At 37.3% G+C, this 14,184-nt stretch overlaps 1 protein-coding gene across 1 annotated transcript in view; it reads left to right on the top strand.

Annotated features, from left to right (window-relative positions):
- The first annotated feature begins 8,410 nt into the window (after window positions 1-8,410).
- LOC114352660 (uncharacterized) overlaps window positions 8,411-14,184 on the top strand; it is a 98,396-nt gene continuing 92,622 nt past the window's right edge. The window contains exon 1 of the mRNA XM_028304332.1: window positions 8,411-8,564. Coding sequence (XP_028160133.1) covers window positions 8,416-8,564 — 149 coding nt within the window. The 5' untranslated portion in view covers window positions 8,411-8,415. The remainder of the gene's footprint in view (window positions 8,565-14,184) is intronic.

The raw sequence follows: 14,184 nt of genomic DNA, 5'->3' as shown, positions 1-14,184 counted from the left end.
AATATCTAAACCATAGTAGTGACTAATTTTAGACCTTCAGAGGTCCTGCAACTTTAAAATGACGTCACTTTACACTTATAAATAGCAATAATTTTGACATTAAAATATGTCATGCGAAAATGTCAAGGTTACTATTCTAGGATCTAGACGTTTATTGTGATTTCTATCATATGTTTATGCCATCTGGAGATTAATATTATACTTTTATTTCCGTCTATCTTTATTTTCGTAAAAAACAGGCTAGTTGAAAAGGTCATTAACTCAAAAATCAACGCAAGCTTCTCCCTAAAATCCAAACCTGGGATAATACCACCTGTCAACCAAAATTCCAATGAACAAAATTAAACTGCAAATCGCAATATCACATTATAGATTACGTGATGAACGCCAGGATGACAGACGGTGATTTATAACATGGCGGCCAGATCATTAATAAACTGTAATATTAATATTTCGGCGACAGTGGATCTAATAAATGGCATATTTGTCAGCAAATTGCTTTCGGCCTAGGTATTAAAGAATACGGAACTATTTTGAGTTGCCGCCCTACACCATTTACTTAACTTACCTACTTTATGGCGTTGTAAATAACGGGATATCTAAGAGAGCTCACAGACAAGCGACATTATGTCGGCGACTGCTTGCGATAGTGGTAGGCGACGGTTAGCGATTGTAGGCGACTGTCGGCGTCGGCGACAGTCACAGACTCCCTGTCGCTCGTCTGTGAGCTCCCTCAAGGTGTGTATAGAGTATAGACTGGAGCGAGCATTTCTATGTAATGTTCTTTAGTTTGGTTCGTAAAAGGGTAGTAAACACTAGAACATTTCATAAAACGGCTCGTTGTTCTATTACTAGTAAATGCTTAAAGGTTCGGCCAAACCAACGCGATCACACGCGATCAACCGGCGTGCAGCGATGGCGATCAATGCATTTAGGTCTGGTCGCCATCGCTGCACGCCGGCTGATCGCGGTGTGATCGCGTTGGTTTGGCCGAACCCTTAGTCTATACTCACCTTAACCTGTATGTTCCTTTTTAAATGTAAAATACCTCACTCAAAAACAATCACCTCATCATCACCAAGCTGTATTAAAAACGACCTCATAAAGATAGCAATAAGGGGGCGTCCATTAATTACGTGGGACTTTTAGGGGGGGGGGGTCCAGAAAATCCTCACTTAATCTCACGTTGGGGGGGGGGGTGTCGTGAAATATCCGTACGTAATTTTTTTACCACAACAAACAGAGTAAATACTCCGTCTGCATTTGTGAACACAGGCCCAGTTTTTAGATCCGCAGTTTGCTTCCAATGCTTAAATATTTTTAGGGTTAAAAAATAGCCAAAATTGTCTCACGTAATTAATGGACGCCCCCTAAGGCGCTGGAAGCAGGTCGCTGCAAACCGGGCGATGTGGAAATAATTGGGGGTGGCTTATGTTCAGCAGTGGACGTCCAGTGGCTGAAATGATGATGATGATGAAAAACGAGATTCAAATGTATTACCAAAAGTAATTTCCCGGTTTGCTCTACCAATATATCACTGTAGGCTAATAATTATGTCACACTAGCTGACCCGGCGAACTTTGTTCCGCCTTAATGGCCATAAATAAGCAGACCTTTTTTTTTAAATTTCGAACGGGATAAAAAGTATCCTATGTCCTTCTCCTGGCTCTAAACTACCTCCCTGACAATTTTCAGCTAAATCGGTTCAGCCGTTCTTGAGTTATAAGTGGAGTAACTAACACGACTTTATTATAGCATCTTTTTAATTTTTTTAATTTTCATACAAAATAAATTTTATAAAATCCGATTTGTATGAAAATTTAAATAATTAAAATGAAGATATCAATTTTCTGACTTCACCATACCATTTATATGACCATGTTAACATGGGCTAGTGTCGGCTCATATACCCATTTACCTAACACCCTGTATATATAGATAGATAATATAGATATAGATATATAGATATAAACCGAGGCAATATCTCAAACATCGTATGACGGATCACCTCGCATAGTAAATATATTTTCACTTGTGTTGACACATACATACATAATAAAATGTGTGCCTTTAATATTACAAACAGTTTTGTGAGATATTTTTATTCTATTTTGGGGCGTCAATGTGAAGTCGAATCTTTGTTGAAAATAAATAAAAATGTTACGTATTTTATACTGAAATTGTTTGGTATAAAATATTCCATGTCTATTTCGAATAAAGTATCTCAATGGCAAATAGGGCAAACGAAGGACACAGAAAACTTTGTAATCTCTCACAATATGCCCTTATTGTTTATTTATGTGCGATACGAAGTACAGTCAGCGTCGAATAGTTCGTGACACCCAAAGTGGCCAAAAAGTTGGCAGCACAACCTTATTCCAATGCAACAAAGACGTATTGCGAACTTTTTGGCTTCTTTGGGTGTCAAAAACTATTTGTCGCTGACTGTACGAAAAGTATTTTAGCTTGCTCCAGCAATAACACGCTGTTTCAGATGTTTTTGCCTTTGTTATAGCTCTCATAGTTGTAACTTCATACGGCCTATTGTGAGAGTTTATGAACTGAATATTTTGGATACTAACGTTCAGGGCTGGTACATGAGTGATTTCTATTATGATAATTAAATATTGTTTTTCAAATATCTATCTGTGCTAAAATAAACGTGATAGTTTGTTAAAATGCATGCTTGCTAGTCTTGGTACTCCTTTACGTAAGTAAGATGTACGCATCTTACTTACGTCATGGATGTCGATGATGTCGAGATGAAGAGTTTGTCCGAAAAATTCGGAGGTTTCGTAAAAATTACGGAAATAAAATGTTAGGTGAGCTAATACTAATGTGATAACACGTTATAAAGAAAATAAATATATAGGAAATATAAATGGAAAACCATTTTCAATATGGTGAAGGAAACTATTATGCAAAATATATTTTATTAATACATAAAAGGGCGCGATTATAGTTTCAGAATATTATAATAGCAACCCTACTCATACCCACCGCACTTTCATTTTTCCCGTCAGTAAAAGAATGATTTATTGTTCCAGATGCCAACGATGTAGGAGTCGGGAGCGCTGAGGAAGTTTTAATATCGTGCTCAGTGAAGTTCGCTTGGAATCACTACTCGCGGCGGTTTTTTGTGTTCGGAATTTGAAATGCGCGATCTCGATTGGCCCGTGCGCGGTGTGTGCTCTTGATTAGTGATGTGCGGTGTCGACAGTGGTTATCGATAGAAATGGCGACGATGGATCTCACGAACGAGGTGGTCCGATTGCGGGCCGAGCTCGAGAAGGTGTCTCAGGAGAGGGACATGCTCCTCTGTGAGGTGTCCAACTTGAGAAGAGAATTGGAGTTGAGCGAGCTGAAGAATCTGCAAGATGACAGGTTAGTACGAGTACAATTACAATGTTGTTTAGCGTCTAACGAAAAGAATTATGTGGGGATATTTCCCCATGATACGTCGTCATATAAGTTGGGTGTATATCAACCATTTCGCCGCAAACAAAGGGTGCCTCCGTCTTGTGGGTCCTTTGAAAGGCTCGACAGTTCGTCGGGGACCTCTCACACCACTCTCTAGAATCCCACGGAACCCTAAAGAAAGTGGAACTACGTAAGGTCATTTTTTGTGACAATCCTAACATTTTGGAAAAAATACTTTTTCTCGAAATTGCGGCCGAGTTAGAATATAGAAAAATTATAGGTGATAGAGCTTATTTTAATAAATGTATCTGACCTAAGCAGAGATTCTACTTCGGCTTAGAAAAAGAGAAAAATAATAATTTCTTAAATTTAAAAAATAATCATACTGTCGTTCCTATAACTACTTTTAAATAATTATAGGTGCAATAATATTCGCCATACACCAACCTACCTACCTGCAATGCAAAGAGAAGCTTAGTGTGTACGTTTCTTTAAATAATAATAAAATTGTAGTTTGACCCAGTACAAAATAAATTTTCTTAAATATTTTTTTAAAAATAATCTATTGCTATTTGTCACCTGGGTGTTTTAGTCTAACATTAATAATAAGTTAAACTTTGGATATTAGTGATAAAAACAGAATGTCACTTTTTCGGGTCAAAAAAAACACTGTGCAACGCAACGAAATCAGAAGAACATAGCATGAGTTCGATGTTAAGGTTCGACTTCCCTCCAGTCCTCCATAGCTTGCAGACCTCTATCTTCAAGGCAGAGTAAATTGGTATTGCCTGTAAAAAGATAAACAATCTAAGAGAAACACAAGTCAGTCATTGACTAAGATGCACCAATTAGCCTCGCTCGTCACGTTAACTACCATGTTAATTGCTGAATTAAGCAATTTTTCAGTTGTAACGTCTAGTCATTCGACAAATCGCTCGTCCAAGGCGAGCGACACCCGGAATCGGAGCTAGACTTGTGGTGCAAGTGATAAGATTATTTAAGTGCCATATTTCAATAACATAATACACATAATACAATTTGCATAGTCTCGTCCAAGGATTTTGGCAAAGTCCTTCAGTAGTTCGTTTGTCTACTCTTTCCATAACGACCGGTCCTGTACTGTCCACATTCAGGTGCTTCCCGCGACCTTCACTAGATCGTCGTCGGTCCACCAAGTCAAGTCAATGCTACTTTCAATACTTAAGATGGACTTAAAGCTATTCATGAGCTTTATTTTACGTAGACCTAGTTACTGGATGGAATATTCGCGCAAGGAACACTACAGAGATCTTCCATTAAATATAAACATAAATTGGCATTTTATAGTTACTTAATTAACGCTACGTTCTATAACTTGAGGCGCCTGTCACACGATATTTCACAGGCGCTTCCGCCAAGTCTGCGACTTATCACTCGTCTGCAGTGAAGTGATTTTAGTCATCTCAACACTATAATGTGGCCTCTTAGTGTTTTAAGCCTCCTATTCACTACGGCATATTTCACATGACATTTATTACGTCACCATTTTCATACGCGGTGGCGTTGTCAGACGTGTGATGTCGAGGGACGTCCTTTTTGTCGTACTACGTTTCTAGCTACATTCAAATAAAAACACCAATTTAATTTAAATTTACAGGACAAAAACAATGGAAGGTTACACACACATACAGTGTGAACAGGCCTCCGCTCAGCATGTCAAAAAGCTGGCCTTCCACGGTCTATCCTCAGTTATCTCTTTTTTTTCTTTACTTATTAGGAAAACATACAGCTTATATTATAATACAAGTATAATACAAAAAAATAAGTCTTACACAAGCCAAGGAGTTGCCAAGGCTGTTAAAGCCTTTGTCCAGCATTGGACGTCATTCGGCTGAAACGACTCAACACCCCTTGAAACGGCTTGACTGACAGTGTATATTCAGTAGGTCTGAGAATAGGTCATAACCCTAGTTGATAAGGGTTTTTCACACGTACGAAATTGCAGACGTTAATAATTTAAAATAGTCAAAACTCGTTCTTACGATTTTATCTGTATAGTTTTAAAGTCAAACTCCTTTTTACTTCCACCTGTATAACATTATGTAAATACAATAATAACCAGCCTTATAAGTTACATTCAACATGTAAGTCTGCAACAACTAAAGCAAAACCTGCCAGATTATATGCAGATTCGGGCAGGCTTTCATTTGTCAAATTATATCTGGTTTTTATTTAAATAAGCGCCATTATTCAGTCGACCGACTTCCGCGAGACTGTATAAATTATGTCATAATCATGCAAGTATTATAATGCTTTTAACTAAATATGTTATGTGATGTTGGTTTCTCTACTTTGAGAACTATATTAGACTACTTTGTTACTAAACGTCTAAACGACTAGTGACTAATTTTAGACCTTCAAAGGTCCTGCAACCTTAAAATGACGTCACTTTACACTTATAAATCCCAACTAATATTATAAATGCGAAAGTAACTCTGTCTGTCTGTCTGTCTGTCTGTCTGTTACGCTTTCCCGCTTAAACCTCGCAACCGATTTTGATGAAATTTGGCATAGAGATAGTTTGAGTCCCGGGAAAGAACATAGGATAGTTTTTATCCCGGTTTTTGAAACAGGGACGCGCGCGATAAAGTTTTTCTGTGACAGACAAAATTCCACGCGGGCGAAGCCGCGGGCGGAAAGCTAGTAGCCATAATATTGACATGAATGTCATACGAAAATGTCAATATATAACTATTCTAGGATCTAGTCGTTTATTGTGATTTTCTTATGCCAACTGGAGATTATTTTAATACTTGTTGAAAAGGTCATTAACTCAAATATCAACGAAGCTGCGAAGGTCTCTCCCTAAAATCCAAACCTGGGCTAATACCACCTGTCAACCAAAATTCCAATGAACAAAATTAAACTGCAAATCGCAATATCACATTATAGATTACGTGATGAACGCCAGGACGACAGACGGTGATTTATAACATGGTGGCCAGATCATTAATAAACTGTAATATTAATATTTCGGCGACAGTGGATCTAATAAATGGCTATTTGTCGGAAAATTGCCTTCGGCCTAGGTATTAAAGAATACGGAACTATTTTGAGTTGCCACCCTATACTATTTACTTAACTTACCTACTTTATGGCGTTATAAATAACGGGATATCTAAGAGAGCTCACAGACGAGCTCCCTCAAGGTGAGTATAGACTGGAGCATTATATGTAATGTAACGTTCTTACGAATGATACAATATAGGTAAAATGTAAGTTTGGTTCGTGAAAAGCTGAACACTAGTCCTAGAGCGCGCGGCTCGTTGTTCTATTACAACAAGTAAATGCTTAGTCTATCTATACTCATAACTTGTATCCTTTTTAAATTGATCACCTGTAAAATGAAGCTGTGTATTAAAAACGACCTCATAAAGATAGCAAGAAGGCGCTGGAAGCAGGCCGCTACCAACCGGGCGATGTGGAAATCATTGGGGGAGGCCTATGTTCGGCAGTGGACGCTCTGTGGCTGAAATGATGATGATGAAAAACGGGATTAAAATGTATTACCAAAAGTAATTTCCCGGTTTGCTCTACCAATATATCACTGGTAGGCTAATAATTATGTCACATATAAACCGAGGCAATATCCCAAACATCGTATGACGGATCACCTCGCATAGTAAATATATTTTCACTTATGTTGACACATACATACATAATAAAATGTGTGCCTTTAATATTACAAACAGTTTTATGAGATATTTTTATTCTATTTTGGGGCGTCAATGCGAAGTCGAATCTTTGTTGAAAGTAAATAAAAATATATTACGTATTTTCTACTGAAATTGTTTGGTATAAAATATTCCATGTCTAAGGGCTGATTTTTCAATCGTCAGATATCTTTTATCTAAAGAATAAACTTGTCATTTTGACATATTTCCCATATCGAAACTGTCAATGTGCCAAACTTATTCTTCAAATAAAAGTTACGCGACGATTGAAAAATCGGCCCTATTTCGAATAAAGTATCTCAATGGCAAATAGGGCAAACGAAGGACACAGAAAACTTTGTAATCTCTCACAATATGCCCTTATTGTTTATTTATGTGCGATACGAAGTACAGTCAGCATCAAATAGTTCGCGATACCCAAAGTGGCCAAAAAGTTGGCAGCAAAACCTTATTCCAATGCAACACAGACGTGTTGCGAACTTTTTGGCTTCTTTGGGTGTCAGGAACTATTTGTCGCTTACTGTACGAAAAGTATTTTAGCTTGCTCCAGCAATAACACGCTGTTTCAGATGTTTTTGCCTTTGTTATAGCTCTCATAGTTGTAACTTCATACGGCCTATTGTGAGAGTTTATGAACTGAATATTTTGGATACTAACGTCCAGGGCTGGTACATGAGTTATTTCTGCTAAGATAATTAAATAATTTATTCAAATACTCGTATTTATCTGTACTGATGTTATAAAATGAGCTAGTTGGTTAGAATACATGTTGGTACCTATTCCTTGACGTAAAGTAAGTAAGATGCGTATGTTGAGATGAAGTTTGTCAAAAGATTCGGAGGTTTCGGAAAAATTACGAAACATAAAATGTTAGTTGAGCTAATATGTGATAACACGTTAGAAAATAAATCTATAGGTAAAATAAATGGAAAACCATTTTCAATATGGTGAAGGAAGCTATTATGCAAAATATATTTTATTAATACATAAAAGGGCGCGATTATAGTTTCAGAATATTATAATAGCAACCCTACTCATACCCACCGCACTTTCATTTTTCCCGTCAGTAAAAGAATGATTTATTGTTCCAGATGCCAACGATGTAGGAGCCGGGAGCGTTGAGGAAGTTTTAATATCGTGCTCAGTGAAGTTCGCTTGGAATCACTACTCGCGGCGGTTTTTTGTGTTCGGAATTTGAAATGCGCGATCTCGATTGGCCCGTGCGCGGTGTGTGCTCGTGATTAGTGATGTGCGGTGTCGACAGCTGTGGTTATCGATAGAAATGGCGACGATGGATCTCACGAACGAGGTGGTCCGATTGCGGGCCGAGCTCGAGAAGGTGTCTCAGGAGAGGGACATGCTCCTCTGTGAGGTGTCCAACTTGAGAAGAGAATTGGAGTTGAGCGAGCTGAAGAATCTGCAAGATGACAGGTTAGTACGAGTACAATTACAATGTTGTTTAGCGTCTAACGAAAAGAATTATGTGGGGATATTTCCCCATGATACGTCGTCATATAAGTTGGGTGTATATCAACCATTTCGCCGCAAACAAAGGGTGCCTCCGTCTTGTGGGTCCTTTGAAAGGCTCGACAGTTCGTCGGGGACCTCTCACACCACTCTCTAGAATCGGTGTAAGTCATAAACGAACATCCAACGTATTCCCATAGTGTTAATTAAATGGATCGGGTTGAAATATACAGTTCAGTCGCAGAGTTCAAGAGATTTTGTCTCTATTGTTTTGAATTGCCTTTCAAAAACAACTTATAATATCAGACGCGTTCATTACATCACCGTGTGCTTGAAAATGTTTAGTACTTAATTTGTACATTAATATTAGACGATGGTTAACTGACTACAAAATTACCTTTAGCTAAGCAAAATTAACTAAGCAATAGTTAAAAATCTCTCGAAAATCCAACTGCTCTGATATTGAGGCACGGTCAATAAACGATATAAGTATCTATTTTTACCTAAAGCTTATATTTTTGCTAAAAATCGCTAAATCCTATAAAATCATGCCATGCACACCATGGCATTGTTCCCCGTTGGTTTCCGACGGCGCCGACGTCACAAGGTCCTTCCTACGCTCTGAATAGGCCCTTTTACATGCCACCTAGAAAATATCAAATGGACCCGAGCGGACTTGTTTATTTTACTAACACGCACGAACGTGAGTTTATTGCAAATTTAGGTTGGTTAAGATACACTCCCTTTTAAAGGACGGTGTTCGTTTTTGAAGGAAATTGAGTTTGGGGATTTTATTTGGGTTACTTATAATATGTAAGTAAGATCTTTACTTTAATGTAACGTTTCGTAGGGAAAACAATGCTCACAAGGTCCTTCCTACACGCTCTGAATAGGCCCTTTTACATGCCACCTAGAAAATATCAAATGGACCCGAGCGGACTTGTTTATTTTACTAACACGCACGAACGTGAGGGGAGGATGGTGACCGTTTTTGAAGGAACTTGATTTTATTTGGGAAAGGAGATTTGGCTTATAAGTAAGTTTGTAAGTTCTTTATTGCGGTTAGAAAACAAGGCCATAAAATCCTTAATCATCCAGTATCATAAATAAATCTTCCTTTAGATTTGGCTTAAAAGTTAGTAAGTTCTTTGTTGTACCTAGAAAACAAGGCTATAAAAATCTGAAATTCAAAGTGTCATAAATCCTTCTTTCCTTTCGGGGATTGATATTTTCTCTAATCTATATATAGGGGAGAGTTCGGTATATTGTACCGCCGGGTAAATTGTACCACCCTCATATTTCGTAAAGTATTTATTGAATGTCTGTAATTGCAACACTCAGCGATACACAACTAAAATCAATTAATATCGGCCATGTGGTTTTTGCGGTGACAACAAACACGTGTGTTTTATTTTAAAAAAAGTATTTTTTCATTGTTTTCAAGTAACTTTTGACAATACATGTTTAGATTGTAATTTTGTTAAATTTAATTACAGGGTGTTTCTAATATATTATTTAGAAGCGTAAATTAGTGTGGATTACAATTATTTGAAACATTTTTCGGTATTTATTAGCTATATTTTTTACCGATTTTTTAAAAGCACTATCACCTAGTCGGCTAAATTGTACCACATCAAGTTGTATGGAACTTTACCAAAGGATTTTAAAATTTTTTTTAGTAAATCATATTTTAAAGTTATAATAGGGTAGTTATGTTTGACTAACAATAAATGAAAGCAAAANGTTCGTCGGGGACCTCTCACACCACTCTCTAGAATCCGTGCAAGTCATAAACGAACATCAAATGCGGAATGCATTACTTAAATGAATCGGATTGAAATTATATGAGAGTCCAAGAGATTTTGTCTCTATTGTTTTGAATAATCATCTTTAAAATCATTATGTACCTACTCGTAATATCATACTTTAACTTTAACACTTCTATTAGAACAGTTTTATGATAACATAACTCTTCTGATTGAAGCCGATTTTATTAGCGGACGTATTTACCGAGTCGTGCCTACCAATGTACCAAAAGAGTGTCTGATGGAACACGATTAAGTACCTAGGTAGGAGTATGTACCGGGGGAGCAGAGCATCTTATGTAGAACGGCTAATATTCGACATATCTTTTTCAGCTTAAAGCTCGTATTCACTTGACTAAAACCGCTACATCCTATAAAATCATGCCATACACACCATGGCATTGTTCCCCGTTGGTTTCCGACGGCGCCGACGTCACAAGGTCCTTCCTACGCCCTGAATAGGCCCTTTTACATGCCACCTAGAAAATATCAAATGGACCCGAGCGGACTTGTTTATTTTACTTACTAACACGCACGAACGTGAGGCCTCCCCTCATGGTGATCGTTTTTGAAGGAACTTGATTTTATTTGGGAAAGGAGATTTGGCTTATAAGTAAGTTTGTAAGTTCTTTATTGCGTTTAGAAAACAAGGCCATAAAATCCTTAATCATCCAGTATCATAAATAAATCTTCCTTTAGTGTATATTTGGCTTATAAGTTAGTAAGTAAGTTCTTTATTGTAACTAGAAGACAAGGCTGTAAAAATCTGAAATTCAAAGTGTCATTAATCCTTCTTTCCTTTCGGGGATTGATATTTTCTATAATATTATATTGAAAATCTAAATACCATAGCCTTTAGGTTTAGTTTTTATAATTTAAAAACGAGATTTTATATCATGGATGTTTTGACTCATAAAAACTTTTTCGTTAAATCGCAAGTCGGTCGGTAACAAGTTACATATGAGTATGTATATCCGATACATAAAATGAACCTAAATACATACATAGAAATGAAAGTAAAGGAACTCATTACGTTTCGTTACAAAAGATCGATCGTTAAATGATAACGATAATAACGAATGATTTTGATTCGGCTCGTTATGGTAATTGTTAAAATGGAGCCAAGTTGAGCCCGATTTAGTAGAGAAAAATGGCCGACTTTTATATTTAAGGAAGTTATGAATACATTGCCAATTGCGAAATTTTCTTCGTTATTGAAATTTAATAATGACCCGAAAGTTTTTTATATTGAATCTTGTATGAATTTTGAGTGAAATAAGGTAATATTTTTATAAATAACGTGAAAAGAATTGTTGCGTGTTCAATTCACGCAAATAGATGCAGGTAAAAAGTAAAAACACAATAGAACTCATATTTCTGTCGTATCGTACGTAATGGTAATGTTAGGAAACATTAATTTATTATATTGTTTCTGCTAATATTATTTATTTAACTGCTCCGGTAATTCCATCTATCTTCTATTATTACGTCAAACTCGCTAAACGAATTATTAAAGTAATACAAAAACATAGCCCTCTTTCTGGCGCAGTCGGGTAAAAAAAGGTAATAAGGCTGTGTGTTTAAAAACGTGTCTTTAGTTGTCACAAGTAATCATTAACAGTAGCTTATTATAAATCACTTGTGTATAATAATTACGATTAGCTGACTATAAAACAATCACAAGAACAATTTCCATTGAGTAGGAAAACCAGTTTTTTATTGCTCTATACAAATAATAACTTGCATCCTGTGGTGTCGTGCTAAGCTACTTTATTTTGTAGTTGACATCATCATCATCATCATCAAATCAGATGATCTCCACTGTAGGAACATGACCCTCTCTAATTTACCATAGGCAAATAGAAGTCCGAGGTCCCTATACATACAAAATGATAATAATTATTATTTACGGGAATGCTACCATGTACCTTAATTTTGAGTTCCCGATATTTTGGCACTGTTGCAAGCGCCATGGTCACGGAGTAAGGCTGGTTTTAGTGTCACGCTGACTGTATGAACTGCTAGGAAGCGGAGCGGTTCCTCCGGATTGCATTACTCTAAAGTCTAAAACGCTCCCTAGTAGTTCATACAAATTGGCCGTGCGGAGCGGGTCCGCACAAGACGGTTCGCATGACACTAAAACCAGCCTAACTGAGGAAACTTGCGGGTGAGATTCCCGTAAATAACAGTTAATAATGTTAGTGACCATGAAAGTTTAAAACAACATACAAAAAGAGGCTTAGAACTCGACTCATTCTCAAGCATTTACTCTATCCCAGACATACTTTATCTTTTTGACAATATTAAGTGCACTGTGGGAGTGGGGCATATAGCTCGTAGAACTGATGGCCGTTGGGGCAGAAAAGTTCTCGATTGGCGACCACGAGCTCGAAGACGCGTAGGCAGGCTTCCCACTAGGTGGATCGACGATCTGGTGAAGGTCGCGGGAAGCACTCGAATGCGGGCAGTGTAGGACTGGTCGTCGTGGAAATCCTTGGGGAAGACGTTTGTCCAGCAGTGGACGTCATTTAGCTGAAAGAACAAGTGAAATATTAAGCCTTGTTTTATTAATTACTAGCTTTCCGCCCGCGGCTTCGCCCGCGTGGAATTTTGTCTGTCACAGAAAAACTTTATCGCGCGCGTCCCTGTTTCAAAAACCGGGATAAAAACTATCCTATGTTCTTTCCCGGGACTCAAACTCAATCTCTATGCCAAATTTCATCAAAATCGGTTGCGAGGTTTAAGCGGGAAAGCGTAACAGAAAGACAGACAGACAGAGTTACTTTCGCATTTATAATATTAGTTGGGATATTAGTTGGGATAACCTGATAGTTGTCACTTTTCCTAGTCACGTCTTACATCTCCAAGAAATACGCAAATGTATGGAACATAGTATTTTTACATTACATTACTGTCATTCGTGACTTTCTAAAGATCCCATACGTTCATTCATATTATTACAGTCCGCGAGGCTGTCGTACTATCATTTGCATAGTAAAAGTGCTATTACCGTATGAGAGAAAAGCATGTGAATTTCTAATGGATTTTTCTATGGATTTACTGATAGGTACTGTACATTGCACAGATGTTAGAGATTATCAGTGAATTAATTAAGTAGTATGTTTTGTTTCAACAAAATGATGTGTTCAGGAAGAATCTTAGGCTGGGTTGCGCATCTAAAAAGCCACAATACTGGTAATGGTTATAGTTAAGGTTAAAGTATGGTGGTGCAACTCAGCCTTAGAAACGGCCAAAGAACGTTTGTTCATTTGTCACACAATCATCATTTCCCAAACTAAGTTACTTAGTTTAAAGCGGTACCCATGCTCATAATACGAAGATTTGTATCCAATGAGAATCGAACCCGCTGGCCTAGACGAATTGATTTTAATTCACAAATCACATTAATTTCTGAGTATGATTGACTAAGTAGTGACTAAGAAAGCGCTACTTCTTCTCTACACTGGCCCATTTATTGTCCCGAAGCAGTGCACAGTGGTAGGGTTATCACTGGGACGTGTAAAAGTGTTTTTTTAAAAGCCTACTTGCAAAAATAAAATGAGTTTTGAGTTTTAAGTTTATGAGTGAATTTTATAAAGACAGTTAGAAAGCCAAACTTAATTTGACAGTAGTAGACAGAAAATGGCTGTATAATACGCTGAAATAATGCTAATGAAGTTACCTGTCTAGTTCAGTTCAATTTTACGAGCCAATATTACTTGTCTAGTACGGAAAATGGCCTTCCTTGCCAGACGGGGGCCATGATAAATGGCTTCTTG

This window comes from Ostrinia furnacalis, unplaced genomic scaffold, assembly GCF_004193835.3.
Source record: "Ostrinia furnacalis isolate ACB-3 unplaced genomic scaffold, ASM419383v2 OfSCF1415, whole genome shotgun sequence".
Taxonomy (NCBI): Eukaryota; Metazoa; Arthropoda; class Insecta; order Lepidoptera; family Crambidae; genus Ostrinia; species Ostrinia furnacalis.
This window is presented reverse-complemented; position numbering and strand designations above follow the sequence as displayed.